This window comes from Aulostomus chinensis, chromosome 22, assembly GCF_037954235.1.
Source record: "Aulostomus chinensis isolate RoL2024-O1b breed Wild chromosome 22, RoL_Achi_v1.0, whole genome shotgun sequence".
NCBI lineage: Eukaryota > Metazoa > Chordata > Actinopteri > Syngnathiformes > Aulostomidae > Aulostomus > Aulostomus chinensis.
The window spans coordinates 23194720-23218961 of NC_141341.1; the positions used below are offsets into that span (position 1 = coordinate 23194720).

The 24242-nt window shown below is 40.0% G+C and overlaps 1 protein-coding gene across 2 annotated transcripts in view; it reads left to right on the plus strand.

The window, feature by feature from the left end:
- Positions 1–24242, plus strand: part of khdrbs3 (KH domain containing, RNA binding, signal transduction associated 3) — a 119636-nt gene that overhangs the window by 68510 nt on the left and 26884 nt on the right. For both annotated transcript variants that reach the window (XR_015111152.1, XM_086192841.1), the window contains exons 4-7: positions 3574–3720; positions 4472–4611; positions 11486–11666; positions 21219–21301. Coding sequence is in view for 1 of the 2 variants with exons in the window: in XM_086192841.1 (XP_086048967.1) it covers positions 3574–3720; positions 4472–4611; positions 11486–11666; positions 21219–21301 (551 nt within the window). In the remaining variant the exon portion in view is untranslated. The remainder of the gene's footprint in view (positions 1–3573; positions 3721–4471; positions 4612–11485; positions 11667–21218; positions 21302–24242) is intronic.

Below are 24242 nucleotides of genomic sequence, written 5' to 3' on the forward strand. Positions count from 1 at the left end.
TTAAGTGGGAAAAAACTTATATTATATTGTGGCCCTATAGACATATTTGCTGTATTAACAAAAAAAAAAAAGGGTTATGTCAAGATGTAAAATTCTGTGAGTTTTTTGTTTTCTCTTGAATTCTAATTTCAGAGGCAAATTGTCTTTCATTTTAGCCAACTTAATTATTTGACAATGAATAAATTTGACATTTTGGGTCAGTCAGGTTTGCACAGACCCCACATACACCAAGAACATATACAGAAATGACTTGAGGCCAAATAAAGGGCTTGTGCTAATTTCATATAGCCCCTTATAGCGCTACCACGAGTAAACACAATGAAACATTATGATGCAGTGTTAAATCTATATCGCCTACCTCTGCTTTAAATATTCACTTAGACCTTGAATTAATTGACCAGCTTGATTTTATTCTTTACCCCAAAGCTGCGTCTGCAGGAGTGTCCACAGTACCGAGGCTCTCTTTCCAGGCTTTTCATAAGCAGATTTAAAGAGAAAAAGATGCTGCCAGTAGATATGTGGAAGAGACAGCTGTAATCCCTCACTGTGGGCTGCTGAGCTGTTGTAGGACGCTGCTGGAGCTCAGGCACCACACTTGTCAGTGCTGGTAGAAAAGCCTACATGTATGAGAACAGCTTTATTATCATATGATACGAATGGTATCACTCACAGATTAAGATGTATTATCCAGTGCAACATGAACAGTTCGCACATATTTAATAAACTGTGGAGGAGTTAGCTTAAAGAGGTCCCCAAATGACTAATGCTAATATTTGACCTCTGATGTTTTGCTGATGATAGTTAAGCTCAACATGATTGTTTTCTATATTTTTTCCATGCATATATATGAAGGAACGGATAAAAGGAAGAAGAGAACGAGAGAGCGAGAGAGAGAGAGCGCTGTGAAGGCAGTTGTCTCTATCTAACACTACTCGACACCAGCAGCTCCACCAGCACTGGTGCTATGCGCAAAGGAGAACCCTGCCCATAAAAGCCCAGATTTATGGGGGAAATTAACATATCATTAACATACCACAGGCGCTCTTAAAAGAAGGTTATTTATAATTAGATGACATCAGAGAGGTTGGCTTACATGGTGCTGGAGAGGGAGCAGGGAAAAAGGAAGTTGCCGCCATTGGAAGGCCCCTGAGAAGACTTTTTTTCCCCCTTTTTCTGTTGAAAAGAAGAAACTGGGACACCAAACCTGTTGTTTTCTTTGTGTTATGTGGTGGGAGACATTTGGGGGTTTTGCTGTCCTATTTCTCGCCATCAATAATATGATAGTGGCCTGCTTCTGTCGGGCCTGAATGGCCTGTGCAGCCCCTTGCTGTTACATGGTATACTTTTCTATGGCAGTCTCTGCACACAGAGGAGGAGAGGAGCCGGTAACATCTGTTCTAATTTCAGGGGATTCAGTAAAAGTAAACAACAAGAACAAGCACTTTTATGTCTGCACTCCTACTTACATGTGTTTAAAGCAACAGAACGTTACTCTCCACACGTCAATACATTCTGTGCTGGCGACAGATATCGAACATTATGCTGGAACTGCAGCAAAGACGCTGTAAAACATGTTCTATTCAGCACAGGGAGTGACTGGGTGTTGACGGTGTGCTGTAGACAACAATGTTAAGTGAAACTAATTAGTTGACCTAACTGGTGCTGTCAACCAGGACCAGTCTGATCTGACAGGCTGATCGATATATTCCAGAGGCACTATGATGTGATTGCATGCTGATGGATGGATCAGTGCTGTCTGCCAACTATGACAAAAAAGAGTGGTAAAACTACTTTTGTTGTATGGTCTAAATGCTAAAGGATTGATTGTATTTTTGGCTTTATGTGATGAAACCTACATGGCGTATAATTTCCAAGCAACTTATCAAAATTGACATCGAGGTAAAAAGATTATTCCTCTGAAAACATCTATTTCTGGTTTCAGTTGTTCTTAGTAGATGTTATCAAGGGGAATGTGCCATTGTCAGGTACACGCTACATGTACTCGTCACTTCCTGCATGGGAAAAAAAATATAAGTGCAAAACTAACTGTATGCTAGAAATGAACTCCGCTGTGTATGCATGACTCCAATGTCAATGAAACTAGATTCATGCTTCATTCGTTTTCAGTGTTTCATGTATTGTCTGGAACACCCAATAGTAGTCCTTTAATTACTTGTTTTGCAAATTTTTGTTTTACAGTGACGTAAATGCTTTGAAAAACGTTAAATTCCTTAAGCTAGTGTTAACCACTGACCTTATTTCAGGTATTTAACCAAACAACCCATTGGCCTTGAGATGAGGGAACTGGACTGTCAACAATGCTGATTTCTGGGCTGTCAGACGCATTCCTGTGCCACTACTTAATGCAGAGAAAAGACCAGAGGAGTACTTAAACTTGTGCTGCCATGTATACTTCCGCTGAGATACCATATCGTAGCAACCAGAAAACAAAGAGAAAACTCTTGGACAGTTGAGCACTTTCAGACAAGCACAGAGCTGTCAGCCAAGAAAATTTGTTTGAACAGACACAGTCTCTCCTTCTGAAGCATCTGAGAGCCCTTCTTTATCAATGACTCAATTTTGGCAATAAACAATGTTTACAAGGTGCAATGACAGTAGTTTGACATCACCACCTGCCACGTTATCACCGTTTTCATTGGCTACTGCATGACATCGTAGTTTAGGAAGTTGAGAGTTTTATAGATGTGGAAGATTTGCAGATACATTTGAAGTGTGTTGCAGAGGGCTATTACAATTACAACATAATATGAAAGAAGTAACCTTCGACTTTAACATGCTCATCACTGTTTTTGCTCTTCAATTTATTGGAATCACTTTTGAGTCCAAAAGTGTTAGCTTAATTTTCTGTTATGAAAATGTTAAGTTCTTGCACTGACATGGATAATTATGCAATGTGTCATTTCTTGAAAAAAAATCTGTCTTGAACTTTTTGCATAACCGGTGTCATTCCACTGACGTGGTTAAAAATACACTGTCCCTAAGCTGAGTGACAGATAATTATCTGGGGAACAGTTCTGCAGCAAGTCCATTTGTATTTTTTTGAGCTGCTCTTGACACCACAATGATTCTTCAGATTAGAATATAAAATAATGCTAGATATGAACCACCACTTTTTATTTGCATTGGAGGTAATTAAAAATACATGTTTTGCAAGTAGTACCATATGATATAGTGAAAATCAGAGATCACAAGAATCCTTTAACAATGGCTTTTTTTAGTTTGATGAAAGGAAGTTGCACTGTGAGGTGTCATGGACGATGAGTGATTATTGCGATGAAGTGTGTGTGAAAGCAGCTGTGATAGTACAGAAGCAACCATCATTTCATGTTTGACAGCTGCAGGACTTCAAGGGTTGTATTTTGGTGAAACGTACCTTTGTAAGATCTAGTTATTACTCTTTAGGCATCAAACCAGCAATAGTTATGGGAAACTCACTGCTGAAAATCTTTTCGGAAATACACATGGAAACAAGATAAATGCTCTTACTGTGACAGCTAATGGGTGTTCATTCCTTGATAAAGACATATGAAAACAAGGTGTTTGTATTGTCAGGAAGAAGAGCTACGTCAGAGTGGTGAGGCCAAATATCACCACCTGAATGAAGACCTGCACGTCCTAATTGAAGTATTTGCCCCGCCAGCTGAGGCGTACGCCAGGATGGGCCATGCTCTGGAGGAGATCAAGAAGTTTCTCATACCGGTACACACACACACACACACACACACACACACACACACACACACACACACACACACACACACACACACACACACACAGGTTCTCAGCACTTTCTCCAGAAAGTCTATCCAGCTGCTCGTTGGCTCATTTTCAGCCTGTCCACAGTTGAACAACCAGCTCACTCTTCACCTCACACTCTTAACTTGCACTCCAATTCTGTCTGAGTTGAGTGTGTGATAGTGGGCAGGAGGTCTAACAGGAATAAAGGAGCCCGAGAGGGGGGTCTCTCTGCATGGGCCTCCTTGGTAGCAGCATGCACATTTACTCTTCCTCCATTAATTATAAATGATCTCTTCAATGCTCTGAGCTATAATGATTTACATCTCATCATTAATTACCAGCACACACTCCACCCCCTCTCTGCTACCTTGTTCCGCTGTCACCACAAAACATATTGGTGGAGCAGACAAAGAACAATATTCATATCAATCTTTAAAGATTAAAGACTCATTTCCACGTTAATTATGTATTTTAATTCAATGGCAAAAAAAAACAACAGTGGGAAAAGATAAAGGCCGATGATGTAGTGTGGATTTATCAACAGATCTGAAATGTTTGATTGCCGCAGGAATGGTGGTCACAGCACTACTTTAAAGTGCATTAATTAGATATTCCCGGGGCTTTAGCCCTGGAGATAAAGTGCGTAATTTGATACAGTGTAATTGAAAGCAAGTGTGTTGCTGTGTGTAATGTTTCCTATGTGTGTGTGCAGGATTACAATGATGAGATCAGACAGGCTCAGCTGCAGGAGCTCACATACCTGAATGGTGGCTCGGAGGATGCCAAGGTGCCATCAGTGAGGGGCAAGTCAGCTGCCCGTGGAAGAGGGACACCTGTTCCAGGGCCTCCCAGGTAGCCTACTTCTAAGAATGTGTGTGTCCGTGCATGTGTGTGCTAATTATTGTACATGTGTGCACTTTGGTCCTGCTGGGGAATGGGTATTATTTACAGTTGGGGAGCAACTGAGAAGGCTTTCTTCTGTAAATAGATGCGTACAGGATCCTCTTGCACTCTCAGACTTAATGGTGTCATTTAGAACTGCAGCACTGTGCACATCTGGTAAGTTGTGTACATTCAGTCATATTTGACCTTTTTGCTTGTCATTTCTACATTACACGTCATGCTTGTCACACCAAAGACCTCCTCTTCAGTTGTGTGTGTCAATAATACCCTCCTCACCAGGAATTCAGCTCAGCAATCTTGGGCAGAATTGCTAAGGAAAAGGGACAATGGGTGGATATGCACTGCTGTTGTCAATAGACTGATGTTGGGATGACTTATAGTTTGGTAGGCTTACATATTATTTAGCATTTTCATCAGTTCCTTCGACCAGAAGCCAATGATATTCTTACACTGAATTTTGGAGTAAACCCAAAAAACATAAAACTTGATTGTTTGAGGTACAAGCGAACACTAAGGGCATGTTTCCACTTCAGCTCTGGTTGGATGGGGTCGGGTCGGTTTGGCCACGTTTTAAGTGGCCCCAACACAGTAACCGCTACCATTTTGGTCCCTGCTCAGCTAAAGTTCCAAGCGAGCCGAGCGGGGACTAAAGTGTGACGTAAACAGAGTGGGACGCTGATTGGGTAACTTACCTGCTTATGTCGTCTACCACTGAGCGAGAGACAGGCGTAACGCTGCCTCTTTGTCGTCCATTGTTGTTGTTGAGTCGCACACAAATTATGCCGCGGAACTCCACCCATGCTGGACTTGTACCTAGTGCTAGTGGAAATGCACCCGTACCGAGACGTAACCCGACCCCACCCAACCCGAGCTGAAGTGAGCCAGTGGAAACACGCCCTAAATGGACTATTTCTACATCACTGCATTAGCTCTGCAATTTTTCATGATTATTTTTAACATCAGGGAAAACCTCCAAGGTCTTTGCAATTGATGCTTTGGGACAAAACATGAAAACCTTTGAAATTCCAGAGTGCAGCACTTACTGATGTGTTTTAGAACAAAACATTAAAACAGCTTAAGCTGTTGTGCACTACAGACCTTATTTCTGGCATATAACTAAACCTCATTCAAAAATGCCTCTTACTGTACTTTTTTACATGTTTTAATTCCTCATTTACTGAGCAAGAACAGCTCATAGATGCAGTTCAATGGTAAATTTACAATAAGATGGAAAACCTTTGATCTTGACAAATAATAATGGTTTCGTCCTGGTACCTTAAGTTTAACTACACTCTACATGAGAAATAAAAGTTTTGTCACTCATTTAACAGATATTACTATCTTTACACCATTTTATATCATAATAAAGGAGACACATAGGCATAACGGGAATTGTTATATCGTAAAAATACCAGGAACTGGATGTTCTATGCAGATGTATTCCTGGAAAAAGAAAACTCTCTTATGTTCATGCAAATGTTGCCACAGGAAACAAAAATCTCACTGGTTGCTTGAATCCTGCACTTTTGAACCTTAACAAAAAAGGTGGCCGGTAAGGAAACTTACTCTGTCATTTCATCTTAGCTTCTGTTTGTGTTCTTGGAGAATATACCATTGCATAGTGATATGAAATTATTCCAGCAGGACACAGTGGAATAAGAGCAAACAAAAAGCTGCAATTCTGATTAGTTTGAATGATTTTTTTTTTGCTTTGTGGAAGTTTTTTTCCCCTCATATTTGAGATGAATGAATTCCAGCAAATAGCTTCTTCTGAAGGCAGAGAAATGAGCCCTGATATGGATAACTGTGCTGACTGTGTGCAGACCTCAGCAGCAAATGCAAAGGGGAGCGAGAATCCATAGGTGACTGGCATAGACCTAGAGACTAAAGCTCCTCAATATATTTCTAAAGTTATGCTGCTGATTTAACTTTGCATTTCCTTGTTTCAAATGGCATGAGGGAATAACTGCTGTGTTAATGTTTAATCATAGTCTGCTATACTGTGCCTTTATCACGTGTGTAGCCTCCTAAACTTGACAGACCCTTTTTACATCAAAGCAGCCCAAAAGGACAAGAGATGCGAAAAAGATTTAATGCTGGAGAGGCCAGCTTTTTGAACAGGCAATAAAGCTCAGTGAAAGTTTAATAAGGACGACTCTTTCATTCATTCTTGCATGATTAGTCCATCTCAGCCACACCTCCTTTCTTCCATCCACTCAGATGTCTGACTTAAATCCGAAGGGCAGTTTGGGAGCATCCAGCCATTATTGCAGGGCAAGTTCATCCCGCCCACCCCGTGTTAATTCCATAGTCACTCAAGATTACTGGACGTGAAGGCTGACATGGATTTACCCATTAATGACCAACAACTATATTTAGTTGAAGAGAAAATGCCAAAGCATTTGGTCTGATTAGTCAAATGTTTTAAAATGTGATATAGACATGCCTTGTAATAGTATTTCTTTGATAGATCACATGAAAAATCACTTTTATCCATCCATCCATCCATCCATCCATCCATCCATCCATCCATCCATCCATCAATCCATCTATCTTCAATCACTTATCCAAAACCAGTTGCTCTGCCCAGCTGGATGTGCCTGGAACACCTCCCTTGGGGAGATATCCAGGTGGCATCCTGACCAGAAGGCTGAACAATTTCAACAGAATCCTTTTGTCTTAAAGGAGTAGCCACTCTATTTCGAGTCCCTTGGAGATGACCAAACTTCTTACCTATCCCTCAGGGAGACCCCAGCCCTCTTCTGAGGGAACCCATTTCCGCAGCTTGTATTTCCTACCTCAAGTGAAGAATTTACCTGCTGAGAACCATGGCCTCAGATTTAGCCAATTCACACTGGGCTGTGAACTGATCCAATGAGAGCAGACAAGCAGATGTGAGACCCTGCCAGGAGGAAACCCAGGTTCCCTTTCTGGAGCTAGGCAGGGAAGGTGGGCCCATCAGCAAGCCCCTGGTCTGGTCACAGCAATGTGGACTCTTCTTATCGCTGAAGACCCATGGGGAGAACCACACAACCCTGGTGGATGACAGACTGGACCAGAGCTGCAGAAGCTAGTTGTGGGGATGTTGAAAGTCACCTCTCTGGGGGGAAGGACCTGGAGCAGCTAGCAAGGGTTGAGTGCTACCAGTTAGATCTGATGGGGCTGACCCCCCACACATAGCCGCAACTCTGGAACCAAACTCCAGGGAGGGACAGGGGTTGAATTTTATTCTTTTTGGAGTTGCACTTCAGGTCAAGGATTGATTTTGTGTTTTACATCCTCAGAACTGATACAGTATTTCTTGGATATTCAGATGAAGTGAGGGACTGAGCTGTCAACTGATCCCCATGTGCTGATGGTTAGGGTAATTAGCGGGGGAGGCCTGTGGATAGAATTGGAAGCCTAAAACAGTAATGTGAATGACCTGGAACACCTGGAGGAGGTCCCTGTTCACATGGCCTTCAATGCTCTCTGTTTTTTTTTCTTTTGCTTCTTTGTGTTTTTTTTTATGTGTATGATGCATCCCTTCAGAAATGTTATTTCAGCTCTATGAACAATCAAATATTAGAGGTAAAGAGATAAGATAAAGAGGTACAAGACAGGGCTCTGCTGCATGTCACTGAAAAAGCGCAAATGCACCAACTGTTTATACTGTTTAGAATCCACCACCAATGTATAACGAAACACCTGTTTTGTCATGGTGCATGACCAACAATGACGTTGCATTAAATTGCACCTTTTTGTTGGTGGCTTTACATTGTACTGAGAATCATTGGCCGGCGGGGATCAAACCTATACCATTGTATCGTTTCAGGTAGAGTCATTGCAGAAAATGTACTGTTACACACATGAGAATTTGTTGACAGTTTACAGCAGTTCAAGAAAAGAGTACTGTGTGCTTTCAGATTTCGGACCACAGTCCAACTATTTTCCTTTCAACTCATACTTTTCTGTCTGTCGTTCCTCAGATCTGAAGGTTCTGAAGGGGAGTAGTTTCAACTTGGATAATGGTTTCGTAAAATGACAGATGGAATCAAGCTCATTGAAGCTAGTGTGTCGTGCCCAGCACTTGCTTGTTGGAGGTAGCCTACGTATAGCTTGCTTTCACCCTTCACCTTTCCTTTACCTCAAATGTAAAGTATTTCCAAATTGTACATGCTTACTGTTTGTCCTCCATCACCTGTCAGGGAGATGAGTGACAGCAAAACACCAATCCACGCCATTTCAGACTTGTACAGAGGCGCGTACCTGTGAAGTCTGTTAGACTTACCAGTTACCAAAGTGAAATCAATGTTCTCTTTTAAAAATTGCCCTATACTCTACATTTTAATGAACTGATATGAGTTGATTTATTGCCCAGCTCTAGACTGCAAATAAATCTCCAGTGCATTCCCAGTGATGTTAATTAGGAATCTCATTTGTTGTGACTTGAGATTTTGTAAACAAGAATCTGGAACTTCAAAACCGTTTGCTGTTGGTTTGATGTTGTGATCAGTGTGGTCTGCTGTTTGAGTGGCATTTTTGCAACATTATCCTTCAGCTTTCATATAAATCTTGAGCAGAATCCACACTACCTTTGTCAGCGTTGATTGGCGTGATGTCTTTTCACTTTCCAGCAACTTTTGAGGAAATGAAGAGCAAGGACAGCAGAGGGAGAGAGCAGGGGGAGTGGCTGTTTTGTGTGAGCAAGAGAGTGGCTGTGGGTGGCACAGATAGAGAACAATACAGGATGAAAGAAGACAGGACAAAGAGACAACGGCATTCATTGATGGCAGAAATTAAATATATGTTCATCATATGGAAATATATCAGAACACCAACAAACAATGAATCTGCGATTAACACCCAGATATTTACTGATTCAGGCTGTTTCAAATAATGCTGCCACGTCTGCAGTAACTGAGGCCTATCAATACATTAGTCAATCTTAACATCCCTATCTCTAACAATAAATATGGAGTATCTGAATATGGAGGCAATATGGAGGGTTTCTGTGCCCTAGTATGCTGCCATATCCATGTTCTGGTTGTTTATCTGAGTGAAATAGACCAGCCTGCCCATTAACTGAGCAGGCTTAATTCAGTATGAAACTACACTTTATAATAAATGGCCTCAAATATTGACTTGAGTCAATAAACAATAGCTAAGTAAAGCCAAATTTAACTTCTGTGAGACCTCAATAGGGTTTAAACAAAAATATTAATAGCCATAAGGAGTTTTTAACATTTTCTGTGCCAATCCTTTGCTCTATAGAGGAAAACCCCCCAAATAGTTGTGACTTGTGTTCTTTGTGTTTATAAAATAAAATCAGTCTTCACATTTTGATATAATCAAGGTCACTAAAATGGATTTTTTTTTTTTTTATTGATGTGGGTCAGAATATTATTGGCTGAGTTTTCACATGACACTGTAATGAGCCTCTTCTGTGACTTATTTGTGTGATAAGCCCTAGAAACTCTTGAATCTTGAGTCATCCCTACATACTCACACCAAAATGTGCTTAACTTTCATTAATACCACTACTCTGCTCATGTATTTCTTGCTAAAACCTGAGTAGACCCTGTACATAGAGGCACACTTCTTCTTGATGCCAGAAAAGGAGTCTTGCGTTTAAATACAAATTGACTGTCACTTCTACTTTATCTGCTTCTGGCCGTTTCCTTTTCATCAAGTAAATATCCACTACCGTCCCTGTTAGTGAGACATTTAAGAGATTTTTTTTCTCCTCATGCCCCAAATCTGAGATGTTTCACCAATATTCCGTACAGATGAAGTGGAAAGGATGAAGAGAAAATGGCCCGGAGAGCAACCTTTGTGTTTTTCTGCTGCTGCTTCAGATCATAACTGCATTTTGAAGAAAGCTCAGCTGGTGTAAAAAAGCTCCACTGACATTTTACCACTAAACCACAAGGTCAGCCTGTCTTTGATTTCTATCAAAGCCATGTGACTTTGCTTCCATTTGATGACAGTGCATTTTAGAAAGCAGATTCCGTGTTAATTCATCTGGATGACTGTACAGATCAGTATCTGACTGTAACTATTATGGGTACAGAGCTACATGATATGCTCATTTAAAGGTATTTATTTCTAAACTTAGAACACAAAGCAGTAACAACATGTGATAATAGAACATCAAGGTCCAAGTGTCAGTTGTCTTTTTTTTCAAACCTGAACATTTCTACTTCAACAATCTCAGAGGAAAACATATGTCAGCCAAAAGACATGCAATGTTTCAAGTAACTGACATGACTTGTGTTTTCTTGACATGCTCACCACATTTGTTCTCTCTCTCTTCACATACACATATAACCTAGCAAAATAACTGGTACAGTTTTACTTGATCAGGGTCCAGCTTTCCTAGTGGGCCTTCTCTCTCTGAGTCAGTGGAAGGCTGGATCAGAATGACGATAGATCACTTGATTCATTGATTGGCCCAGCAGGCTCTCTGTCCTCTGAACACTGGATGATCACATGATCCTAAAAAAAATACTCAACTCAAATCAAGTAGTTTATTTCTTACTCCAGGTAAGTTAACCTGGTCGAAACAAGCTATCACTTGCTGTGGTGGGTATAGATGAGGCAGGTTGACTCCAAATATAATCAATTACAGCAAATTATCATAGCAGCATAGAATGCAGTTGACGTCACGTATTGATGTCAGTGGTCTTTTGATAGTAACCTTGAATGCAAATCATGAGTAAAAGTTGCTTTGTGGAAAATGTGGGAGCTCCCTGATCCATGCATGTGTGCACATCTCCCTCCAACTGTTCATTTCTTGCACTATGTTCTACACAATATATTCTTTTACTGTGTATGGTGGCAGGAGTCGAGGAGGAGTCCCCCCCCTGCATGCAGCAGTACCTAGAGGAGCAGCACCCAGAGGAGCCCCTCCCAGCCGCACACCATCCTCCAGAGGGAGGGGAGTGCAGAGAGCAAGAGGAGCCCCCCCAACGGCTGGATACCGACCAGCTCCTCCAATAGTTCAGGACACGTATGGAGAATACGTAAGTGTATTAAGACTCTCACAAATATACGGCAATAGTCATTCAGTCTATCATTTAAATTTAACACACAATTTTAATAGGGAGTGCAATCTGAGGGTGCAGACCAATGCTTATTCCAAAAACTTCATTTTTTTTGTAGTTTGAATCAGATTTTCCTGTCAGATAAATCAACCAACAGAGCCTCTTTGGCACTGGAATAAGTCCTATTTCAAAATGTCACAATTGCCTGTGGGAACTTGTGAGGGGCATTTTGACATTTCTACAGTAAAAAGATAGAAAACAGATAGAAAGAATGATTGGCAGATTAGTCAATAATGAAAGTGAGTGTTCAATACAAAAACAATCTGGTGCCAATACTTACATATTGACTGAATTTATTCAAAGATCAGATCTAGATTCTAAACCATAACTTGTGAGACTTGACTTACCTAACTTGAGAGATGTCATCAAAACATATGTTTAACTATATATATATATATATATATATATATATATATATATATATATATAGTTAAACATATGTCTTTGGAGCATATTCAAATTGAATACATTCATTATGAAGTGCAGTGTGGTTTATTATAGCTGAGTGATTTAACCATAAACATAACAATATTAATAATACTCAAGGAAAGGTTTCATATTATCTTATATAGATAATATATAGTTATTCATATCTAACTATATACCATCTAATATCATGGGTACGGTCTGCATGAGGCAGGAACCAGCAATGCTTAAGGAAGTGGGCTGGTGTGTGACTTGGGTCCTCATTGCTTCCTGTCTCTTCCAAACCCCTCATATTTGTACAGGTTGATCTCATTTTATCCTCCAAGCTGCAGGGGAGGTCTTGAAACAGGAAGGAAGGAGAGACCATGCAAAAACTTTTGCTTGTAGTGGACTCCACCTTGGAAAGGCCCTACCGCATCTCAGGAACAATACGAGCACAATAAGCCAATATTGGTGGAACATGTAGGCAACCCTGAACAGACAACCGTATGTAGTTTACAAGCTCTTAGCCTTTATTGTGATTTGTTCTCGTAGCTCACCTGCAGAGTCTTAAGGGAATGTAGCCCTAATACAACAGCTGCCAGAGATGAATAGATAAGGTTTTTGAGTCGGAGCCTTTGTGCATTTGCCAAGAGAGTCTCCTGGTGCCCTGTCAAGGCAAGTTCCCCTGAGGCTCCTGCATCAACACTGCATATTTAGAAGATAGAAAGGGAGAGGAGGTGGCCTGCGTTGGAAAATTGCCCCAGCAGCCCATACCTAAGCACATCTGACAGGTTTATTCAGAGGTTGCAATTCAAATGCGTGGAGGTCGTAGGGAATGACTTCTGGACCAGCTGTTTCCCATCATTGTCGCAGTTGTAAACTGCATCCCTGGACACCTGCACCTGTGTATCTGGGTGGGAAAAAAAACAACCCTTAACATCTGCCAGATGATAAATCTAAGCACATCACTGCAAATTAGAGGCTGAATGAGTCTTACTGTGGTATCTGAATGCATCACCATCCCAGGTCTCGTGTTCTCCATCAGGTGCTGACAAACAGATCTTTGTATTCATCAATGACATGAAAAAAAACGATGTTTCCACTTCATTTATTTTTGCTTTCATTTGTCACTGCTTACCAGTTACTCACATTCATGTTTTCCTTGTCTTAACTGTGATGCATTGCCACAGGCCAAGCTTTTGTTCAACAGTAGGCTCTTGTCTTCTCTCTTGTCCAGAAGAGAAGAAGAAGCAGCAACAGATGGAGGTTGCATCGTGGGGATTGTCATTTGTCTCTTTCTCCAGGGTTTTATCCCAATCCACCTCTGTTCAAGCGTCTGTTTGTGCTCAGTCTAACAGTATCAAATTACTTACAATTCAATTGCCACCAAATGAAATTACAGAAATGTTATTATCTCTTGATCCATTCTTGGCAGTGCCATCAATCTTGCATGGTTTCTACGATTACAGTCAAATCTCATTTCATGTAATTCATTAAGCACATTAAATATCTCTGTCTTACCTGATGCAAATCCCATTTGGAGAAGACTAAAATGGACTATAATTCTAATTCCAGAAATAAGGCTGCCTTCTTCATTTTTGAGCAGTTTGTAGCCTGAAGAGGCTAGTCAAAGAACTTTACTGTCATGTTCCATCTAGAGGTCCAACATTGAAGTTTAATGTACTCATGTCTATTCACACCAAAGTTTAATCCCTTTGGGTGAAAAGCCCAGGAAATGTGGGGGCTGGTATTGTTAATATTAAATCCTCTAGATACAGCAATCTGTTCTGAGCATTGATGGTCCTTGCTGACTGTTAAAAAAACCCTATCATCCCCCTCAGGCCCCTCTCCACACGTACAGCCCTGTTGAGAGCCAAGCATTGTTAATTGCATTGTGTTCTCTGTGGCATTGTCCTTGTAGCTGTTTTAATCTAAATTGAGTGCAACGGCCAGGAAAGTATTTCACATACAGTAATAAAGCTGTACCCAACTGGCATGTCAGGGTAGAGTAGTGGAGAAGACAATTTAGCCGTTTCCATGTGAGATAAACAACAACAAAAAAAAGCCTTTGTTTGTAATGCCTGCAGATAGCATTTAATCATATTTATTTTGTGCAAATGTAAACCATCTGTAATTTCAATAATGCACTTTTAATCTCATTCATTACAACAGTTTTTTTTAATGGACTGCATTTACTCCTTTTATGTTTTCATTTGCCACTGAAATGCTGTGTTTTTGGAACTTCAATTGATTGTTCAGTTCTGGGCCATCCTGACACAATATTTATATTTTTTATTAGGAATGCACAGTATTGGATTTTTTTTTTGGTGCAAATATGCTTATATTTCACACCTGATGGCTGATATCTACCAATATTGATATTATCTATATAAAAACACGTTTGCAAAAGACATGCGTGAAACTGGGTTGATATTAATATAGTCATATAAACCAATACCAATATCTACGATGACATGCCAATATTATCATGCCTCCCTATTATTTATAATATTCACAGTGCCCTAAGGATGAATCACAATGAGCTCAGTGATCCTTTGACTTTTCATCTGGTTCTAGCAGATCCGTCCTTTCACCAAAACACTGATATCTCTAAGAAGTTGCCCAAATTTTGACACAGACTCTAATGGTACTTAGAAGAGACATGCTTTTCCTCATGTGTCTTCTAAGAGTGGGTAAGACTGTTGTAATACCAAAAATGTGCAAAAGACCCTGATTTAAAAAAACAAAACAAAACCAACATATCTTTTTAGAAAGGTGCAGAATGAAAGTCTACATTTGTCTACTTTATTATCATATTATTTATTATATGTGAAATAATTATTTTTTTCAGTCCAAGATGTTTACATTCCAGCAATTTTGCTGACAAACTGAAGGATTTTGAAGCCAGTAGCCTAAACATGTTGATATCACACATTATCTGTATGTCATCACCAACCTCAGGAGGATCGGAGGTGCCAGGTTTGGATTAACCAGAGAAATGGCTGAGCAACATAGGGGTGTATTCAGTTATCTGTCTCAAATACTGTCAGACCGATGAAGGCACAAGATGAGGGTCAACACTGGTTCTTCATTTTTATGCTGGTCCAAGCTGAAAGACCAAATGAGGCTTAAAATCCATGGTACTGGACTGCTAAGTTAACATTTGCTAACTAACAATAGCAAATGCTCAAGTTAGTAACTTTAGCCTCTGACAGGGTTATGTTGTTACTGTTAATGTGTGACAACATAAACAAATGTATTACGATGAAATCAACTACATGGATTTTTTGTTTTATTACTGCTATCCAAACTCTGACCATAAGTGGTTTGTTAGGGCAAAAAAAATGTGTCCATAGCACCTTTAAACTCCCACACAATACTAGTATAAAACAATTATTCAAGACCAAGAAAAAGACCTCCTTCATATCCAGAGTTATCTCTGGCCAAAAAAAAAATTCAGGCACAAATTCAACTCTTCAGCATAGGAGGCAGAACTCTTAACATCATTCAGTGTTAAGTTTGAAAAACAGCCTTGAGCAAAATATATAACATATTAACCAGATAGGCCTGGTCAGTGCCCTTCATGCTGCTTTTTACTGCCCTGTTTGTTTTCTCTGGTGCTCTTGTTACATTGAATGCGACTCATGGGAACAGATCTACCCGAGAGTCGAAGTTGACTTCTCCTTGGGTTTTATTGACAGACTACAATACAAGTAGATAACTGAATGAGCAACATGGCAGGTTAACCATTACTAGTAAAATTGATCAGATTAGTCGATCAGGAATTCCTCAGTTCTCATGATAGACAAAAATTTTTTAAATTCTGAAAGGGCCCCCAAATATGCTTAGATGCTTCCTGATGACCTGAAAATAAGTTTACATCAAAGATGTCTACCATGTTTTGAGTGATTTCATCAAAAAAGCATTGCTCATTGGTGCAGTCTCATGGTGAAAATCTAATTTATTGCTCCTTTAGTATTTTTTATTCTATAGAAAACATGATAAGCAGATATTGATATGAGGACATGGCATCAAAAAGGAATCAAGACCTTTGACAATCTTACCAGTTGATCAAAATTAAAATTGTGTCATGTTCAAAACATGGAAGACATCAATATGAGCAGCTGTGATTTGATGTGGGGCATAAGAATTAGGGGGCATCAGTAAAACCTATCCATGCCATCCATCCATTTTCTACTGCTTATCCTTTTCGGGGTCGCAGGGGGGCTGGAGCCTATCCCAGCAGCCTTCAGGTGTGAGGCTGGGTCACCCTGGACAGGTCACCAGTCCATGGCAGGGCCAACACATATAGACAGACAACCATTGGCTCTCCCAGTCACACCTACAGTCAATTTAGAGTCTGGATTAACCTGGTCCCCTCTTGATGTCTTTGGACTGTGGAGCAAGCTGGAGTACCAGAGAGAACCCAGCAGGAACAGGGAGAACATGGAGACTCACACAGAAAGATCCAGTGCCCAAGCTGAAACTCAAACTCGGAACCTTCTTGCTGTGAGGCAGCACAGTGCTGACCACTGCAGCACTGTGCTGCCTCAGTAAAGCCCATGACAAACTGTTAGTTTTAGGAATGACATTTGTATAAATATCCCCAAATATAATGCTGAATATCCCCAAATTTGCCAACAGGTGAGTATGTTCGAGGGAATGGCTGTCTGTAGAGGTGTGAGATGTTTCATGGACTGAAGACCTGTCCTGGATGTACCACAAATCGTCCCTGGAGGAGAGTTTAGACAGGCTGAGGCTGCAGTGTTAACTTTCATTTTTTTCAGCGCAGATGTATTTCTTCAGGACGACATCATTAATGACATGGATTCTCCAGATAATACTTGGCAGATGTGAATAAGCTTTCGATAAATGTAGCCCAGATCAAAAACAAGGATGGTAAAATAAGAGAAACAAGGGCAAGACATTTGTCAAGTGTAACACAAGCTAGTTATTCTTCAACTTGATGCATGGGACATGTTTTTGGCATCCTCAATCTGATAGTGCAAGTAGTATTTCTTGCACTGGTGCAGAAACAATTCAGCAATTTCCAGCATGTTCAGCTATTTGAAATATGCTTGCAGAAAGTGCTGAAATATGATTCTTTGCTATTTTGTTCTACTGCGGCTGATGACCAAGGGGTGCCAATACTGGATTATTTATTTTCTTCGTGTTATTTTACTCCTATCCATTATAAGCTAAAAGCAAAGTGTGACATGGTTGCATAGAGGCCAGATATTTTTCTTTGAACAGATGGTATTATTATGTGGAAAACAAACCTTTTTCTTAATATTTGCTCAATTTTCTCACTTTGTTGTTTGCGACACCTATTCGGTATAAAGTAGGGACATGCAGAATGTGCAAATATTTGCAGACTTCATAATGTGAGAATATTGAGTTGAACTCATTTGGTTTGTGCCTTGCGTACAGGGAACCTATCAGTGGCAGTCTATCTGTTGCAGTGGTATTGTAGAGCATGGTGGAGCAGCTGTGATACCACTGTTGTAACAAGCAGTGCCAGGCCCTCTGCTAGTCTTCAGTGGCCTCAGAGGCCAGTCCTTATCTTTTAACAACACGCCTCTCAGCCATTCGCTGGCATACAAATGAAAGACTCACTTAGGGGCTGCTATCTCTTTCCCTCGCTGTCTCTGCCCCCACCTAACAACCCCCAACCTCTCACTGTCACACTAATCCTGTTTAGTGTTAGAAACACAGCAGCATTGCTCTATTGTTAAGCCACTGTGTTCTCTTGGATATTTTGAGTAAACGGTATATCAATGCAAACATCAGATACAGCAATAGCTTCACTTGCATTATCATCACCGTCACATTCCAACTTAAAAGTTGTTTCTCCAGATGTCAAACGCTAGAGAGGGGAATTCTTTTAAATGTGCTCGTGTGATTTAGAGGCCAATGTTTCTCTTCTCAACTTGCTTGGAACTCAGTTATAGAGTCGCTGCTCTAATAAATGGTAATAACACTGTTAAAGTTTAATGTAGCCCTTACTATCAGTTCTACCAAAATGTGTGAAGCACCTAGAGTCACCGAAGAGATGAAAAGCATGTTCTTTTAACACAAATGGTTCAAGCTGAAGACAAAGAAAGTATTCTGTACCATTGTGCCGAATGCTTCCTCTGCATTTGATGTTATGAATTCTCCCCAGAAATAATAAAAAAAAATGTGTTCAAGGGTTTGAGGCTAGTTTGAATTACATCACTAAATACTTTTCTTATGTCTATTTAAAAATGACAGTCCAGTGTTTATCCAACTCAATGTTGTGAGAGTGCTGGAACACTGTCTGGTTCAATTTGTCAAGTTGCTAAAGTTGCCAATGGCCGTAAGCTTCCCTAGCCTCCACGTACATTTTGTCTTTCATTGTGGATCTTTGACCACTCATGGTGGGTGGATGTGAAGAGCTTGACCAGGCCACAAATTGTCACATTCAGGGTACATGTTCACATCAATGGCTGTCTGAGCTGGTGCTGATAAATACCCATGTCTACAGCAGTGAATTTTGATGTAAACTCTTCTTTTTGCAGAAAAAAGCCTAATATTAGTTATTAGTGTTATATTTTATTCATGGGGAAGCACTAAAGGGCAAAGCTTGAACTGTGAATCCAAGTAAACGCAGTGCCCTCAAACCCAATCAACTTGATAATGTATGCACAATTATTTTTATTGAAAATGTATTTGAAATAGGTCAATTAAGCTAAATTAAAAACAAAAGGGGATATTTAAATATGTAGGAGGAGTGTTTGCTTTGTTTTAAGGTCTGTGTTAGCTCCAATTGGTTAAATAAAACCAGGGAAATAATCAACATTTAAACTGTGTCTAGGGTTTGTGATCACTGATTGTAATTGTCTCTCCACCTTTTCAATATACTATAATAATGCCAGGTTTTTAACGATACTGTTGCTCTTTCTAAAAAGAATCACGCTTAAAAGTAAAACGTAAAAGGAGCAATAATACAATTTCATTTTAAATGTAATTATTGTTTGTCTGGACAAACTGATAGGACTTCATTTGTCATGGGAGCGTATCTGGTCAGCTTCAACTATTCACCAGTGACAGTTGACTGTCGTTTAGTACAGGTTTTGACGGTACTGTTGTTTTTATCCTCAAAGAAACAATTTTATTAGACAGCTGAGGCTGCTTTTATATCCATGCTACACGATTTTACTTTTTGTCTGCCTGCTGAGATTCTGATTCTTCATTATTCATAACAGTGCTTGTTTATTCCAGCCTGCAGTAGGCAATAGGAACTGTGTAATGGAGAAAACTTCTAAAGTGAATGATGCTTAGTTTTGACACATAACAGGGGAATATCATACAAAAACAAAGGAAGTATTTCAAATAAAAAACGTGTCATTGCTTTGAAGTACAGTACATCCCTTCTACTAATTTGCACTATATTTTTTGAAAACCGCTGTTCCTTCATTTTGTACAGACCTTCAAGTTGTTCAGCAAAAGAAGAGTTGTTGACTCAACTTTGTCCTTGCATTAGCATTAGCTATTTGGGAATTTGCCAAAGCTCTTGTAACAGCAGAATTACAAATACCAGGAGGGACTAGAATTCCCTTTCAGCTACCTCTAGACAAATAGAAAAAGAAAGACCTCAGTGCACACTCACCAAAAGCAAAGGAATGACAAACACATCTTGAAACCTGCCCAATGGGATGACCAAGGAGAGGTTCCACGAGAAACTATTTGTAAAATACGCCTGCCGGGTCTACCCTGCAGTCTAAGCAATGCAGCCCTCTGGTCAAATATGTGACCAACTAACAGAAGTAAATTACATTCTTGTAAAACATTTAAATTTTATAAAACCAGGAAACAAGCGGGTATTACATCAGGGTGTCTTTGTCATATGAGGGTCATATGTAGATTCACGTTTCTGGAGGATTAAAGATAAAAGAGTCAATTCAAGTACTTGTCGTTTGGCAAATGCACATTTCTCATCAGGAATTAGGGCCTTAATAATTATGTGGATGTGATGAGCATTTTCTTCTGCTGCTAAATCTTTCAGACATTAATTTCAAGCATGCAAATCAGGGGCAGATGGAATTAGCCAAGAAGTGTGTGGGGGATGAGAGACATGTCACAAGGGGTCGATGCCTTTTGTGGAACATAAGTCCCATTTATCCTAAATTAGGACGGGTGTAACAGTGGTTCACTTTGATGTTTCTTTTGACGGGGGCCTGGGTGGAGTGCAAAGGGGTGGATGGGGCAGATTGCTGGAGCCCAAACAGATGTTCAAGGCTCATCCTTTGAGGTGGTGATGAAACGTAGCCACAGCAAGAGTCTTTGCATCCCACTGTCCCTCAGTTGACTCAAAGACAGGAGGAAGGCCGCAGTTGCCCCTCTTATGTTGTAGCACAGGGCTGCTGCAGCTCAAACAGCTCGGCCTAAATAAGTGCTGAACAAGCCCAACATAGGGAAGTTATGGTTTGATAAGAGCTCTTTTTTAACAACTTACAAAATAGTTGGAGAGAGGTGCAAAGGTCAACGGCTTTTGTTCTGCAGGATAAAAATTGGTCAGTAAAATCCCCATTCATTAATTTCAAAGCAAATTATAAGTCCCAAAAACAATGGTTGATCACAAGTAGCTAAATGAAATTACACAGGTTGTCATACTATGCATTAGAAGCACAGACTCATCATTTCAAAAACACACAGCTTGGTGCTTCCTCTGTTTTCAAGCTGATGATGTTGACCAAGAAGCGCCAAGCTGTGTGATGTTGAAGTCATGCCACCATGCCTCGAACGACTGCATTTAAGCCTGACGTTGTCATGCAGAACAAAAGTCTCATAAACTTTTGTGTGCTGCAGAGCTTACTTTTAGAAATAAAACAAAATCAAATGTCAAATGACACTGGCTTTGGAAACCATTGTCATGCTAAATTCAAAATTGCATCATCCCTGTGAACAATACATATGAGGAGTAGTACAAAGCAAGTTTATAATGTTGCTGTCATACCAACAGTTCTTCAGTATTGAACATTTACATCGGAGTGTTGCTTTTCTGATTTGTTCTCTGGTTGAGCTGCCTTTGTGTATTTTCAGGAATACGATGACGGCTATGGAACAGCGTATGATGAGCAAGGATATGAGTCCTATGACAATAACTACAGTAATCAAGGACAAAAGTAAGTTCCAATTTTTTTTTCTCTTAAGTGTTGAGACATCCCACATATCGCAAAGATTTGATTGAAACAAACTTAACATTGCTCTCCAACCAGTCCCCTGGCTGACCCATTTCCACCCTATAACCACTTGTTCCATGTTCATCATAGTAAACTGCACTAAGACAGATGAGCACAATTACAGGTGATAAAAAAGATGCAAGATGAGGGATAGAAGTAATACCAATCTATTGATCACTGGCACAAACAGGTATTATTTTACAATGCAATACATTACATACACCAAGTATCTACTTACATTGATTCTATTAATATTAGTGTAACATGACAATAATAGCAGTAATATAATCAAACATTTATAAAATCAATATAATTCATTTACTTGAATTAATAACTTAATAATAACAAAACAGATATGAAAGCATACACAAGTCTATACGTATGTACTGTATGACCACACATACCAAACCTAACCAACATAAACACACAGCAATATTGCAATGTTATACATGTTTTTTCCCTTTGAAAGTTTATCATCTATGACAATACCCTGCAACTGCGTGGCAGATATACGTGTTGTTTACTGACAGGTTTAATTGGTTCTTGTATCATGCCATGAGTCTCCCCCACATCCGTGTTTCTGTTAATCCATTCAACTGAAGCACTTAACCTCTTCATCCATCCATCCATTTTCTTCCGCTTATTCCTGTTAAGGGTCGCGGGGGGCTGGAGCCTATCCCAGCGGCGACAGGCGAGAGGCAGGGTTCACCCTGAACAGGTTGCCAGTCCATTGCAGGGCCAACACATAGAGACAGACAACCATTCACACTCACATTCATACCTATGGTCAATTTAGAGTATCAATCAGTCTCGTCCCCAATTGCATGTCTTTGGACGGTGGGAAGAAGCCGGAGTACCAGAGAGAACCCACGCAGGAACAGGGAGAACATGCAGACTCCGAGCCGGGGCTCGAACCCGGAACCTTCTTGCTGTGAGGCAACAGTGCTGACCACTGCACCACCGTGCCGCCACCCCCTCATTTAGAACTGTATTTAACTCATTGGCTGTGATTACAGATGTTGAATCATCAGCATATGTTGAAATAATAGACTTATTCCAAACAATTGGTAAATCCTTTGAAAGACTGCTGTAAAAGCCCAAGACAACTCGAGCAACATCTGTCAAGCTGCTAGAAGAGAAGACTGTCTGTTTCCTGTCTGTTAGACAGCTTACAAACCAGGGCAATGAGGCCAAACCAAAGCCATCATTTTCAAACTTTTACAATAACAAAATATGATCAATAATGTCAGTTGCTGCAGGGAAAATACCAGCAGAACTGTATTCTCTAATCCTTTCAGCTAGTCATTATTGGTTATTAGAGTCAGTGTAGCTGTTGAGTGCTCCTGTCAGTGAATATGCTGGAAATCTGTCATTAAAGTATTCATAGATGGGTAGTATTAAATTTGTACATAACACAGATAAGCTTACAGGGGGTGTAGGTAGATTTTTTTTAATTCTTTTCCATTTTTTCTTTCGCAAACCCATGATTAAAATTAGACATATCAATATTTTTTTGTCTTTGCAATGGATCAATTGATCACGCATAATAGGAAAGTTGTTGGTTGTGACGAATCCACAGGCCATTAAGACCCAACTATACATTTCTCCTCAGCATGTAGCAAAGAGTAGTTTTCAGCTCGTTAGTTTGTTTTTTGTTGCCTGCAGTGTTACTGTTGACTTTCACCACTCTTGCGTTATTTCATTTTCAGTGCAACAGCAGGCAGCTCGTCTCCGTTACTCTCTGTACATCACCTGTACCAAACAGATATGCTGCAACTAGCTGGTAAATATATTGTTGCATCCACAGCAGAGCTAAAAGGAGAAAAAAATGAATTTGGAACCATAGCGCGATGTCCTGGTTTTAATAAATCATTAATCTAACATTTACATTAAAGACATCTTAACAAGTACTACCAAAAAAAAAAAGAATGAAAAGACACTATGTTGAGGGTGAAAAAACATAGTTCAAACACTGCTGTCTAGTTGATATTTGGCATCCACTTAGAATTAATAATAATCTCAGAAACTGAGTTATCATGTTTTCCTCTTTTGAGATGCCATCTTTTAACTAACAGCTTGAGCAAGGGCACTGAATAAAAAAGCACTACAAAAATGTTTATGAGCAGTGCTCGAGAAAAGAGGATTTGCTGCAGTCTGGCCATTTTGGTTTGAGGAACTCTGGAAAAAAGGAAAAAAATTCAAACTTTTGACATAATTCAGGATTAGAACAGCTAATTATAGCGCATGAGCTATTTGCTGCCCTGTTTGAATATGAGACGTACTTCCTGTCCGTGACAAATCAAGCTCGCTGCAACCTTTCGATTGTCTTTCTTTCTTTAGATTTTACAAACATCGGAAACATAATCAGAAAAGTCACACAAAATGCTCAAACCTTTTGAAGAGAATGCACAAACTGTAGAGTCAGCTGGCAAAATAAAAAAAAGGTTATTATATAAGAGACAAGACTTTAGATCAAAAACAAAGGGAACAGCGATACTGGTTTTCCGTTCAGGGTTGTGGGGGGAGCCTATCCCAGCTGACAATGGGCGGGAGGGAGGGTACACCCTAGATGGGTTGCCAGTCCTTTGCATGGCCATCAGGAGCAATTAGAGGCTCAGTATCTGGCTCAAGGATACTTCGACATGGTCACGGGGGAACAGAGGATCGAACCAGCAACCCTTCCGTTGCCAGACGGCCACTCTACCGCCAAGCCATGCCATCCCTTCAGAATATTGTTAATAAGCATATAATCTTGATCACTATTTAGAATATCGGGCCAAAGGGCAATGCTGAATATGCTTTTAAAGTCAATGTTAAACAAACAGTCCAGGTGGTGCGTTTCTCCATTTAACAGAGGGTCCTGCACAGCTAAATGCAGAATATT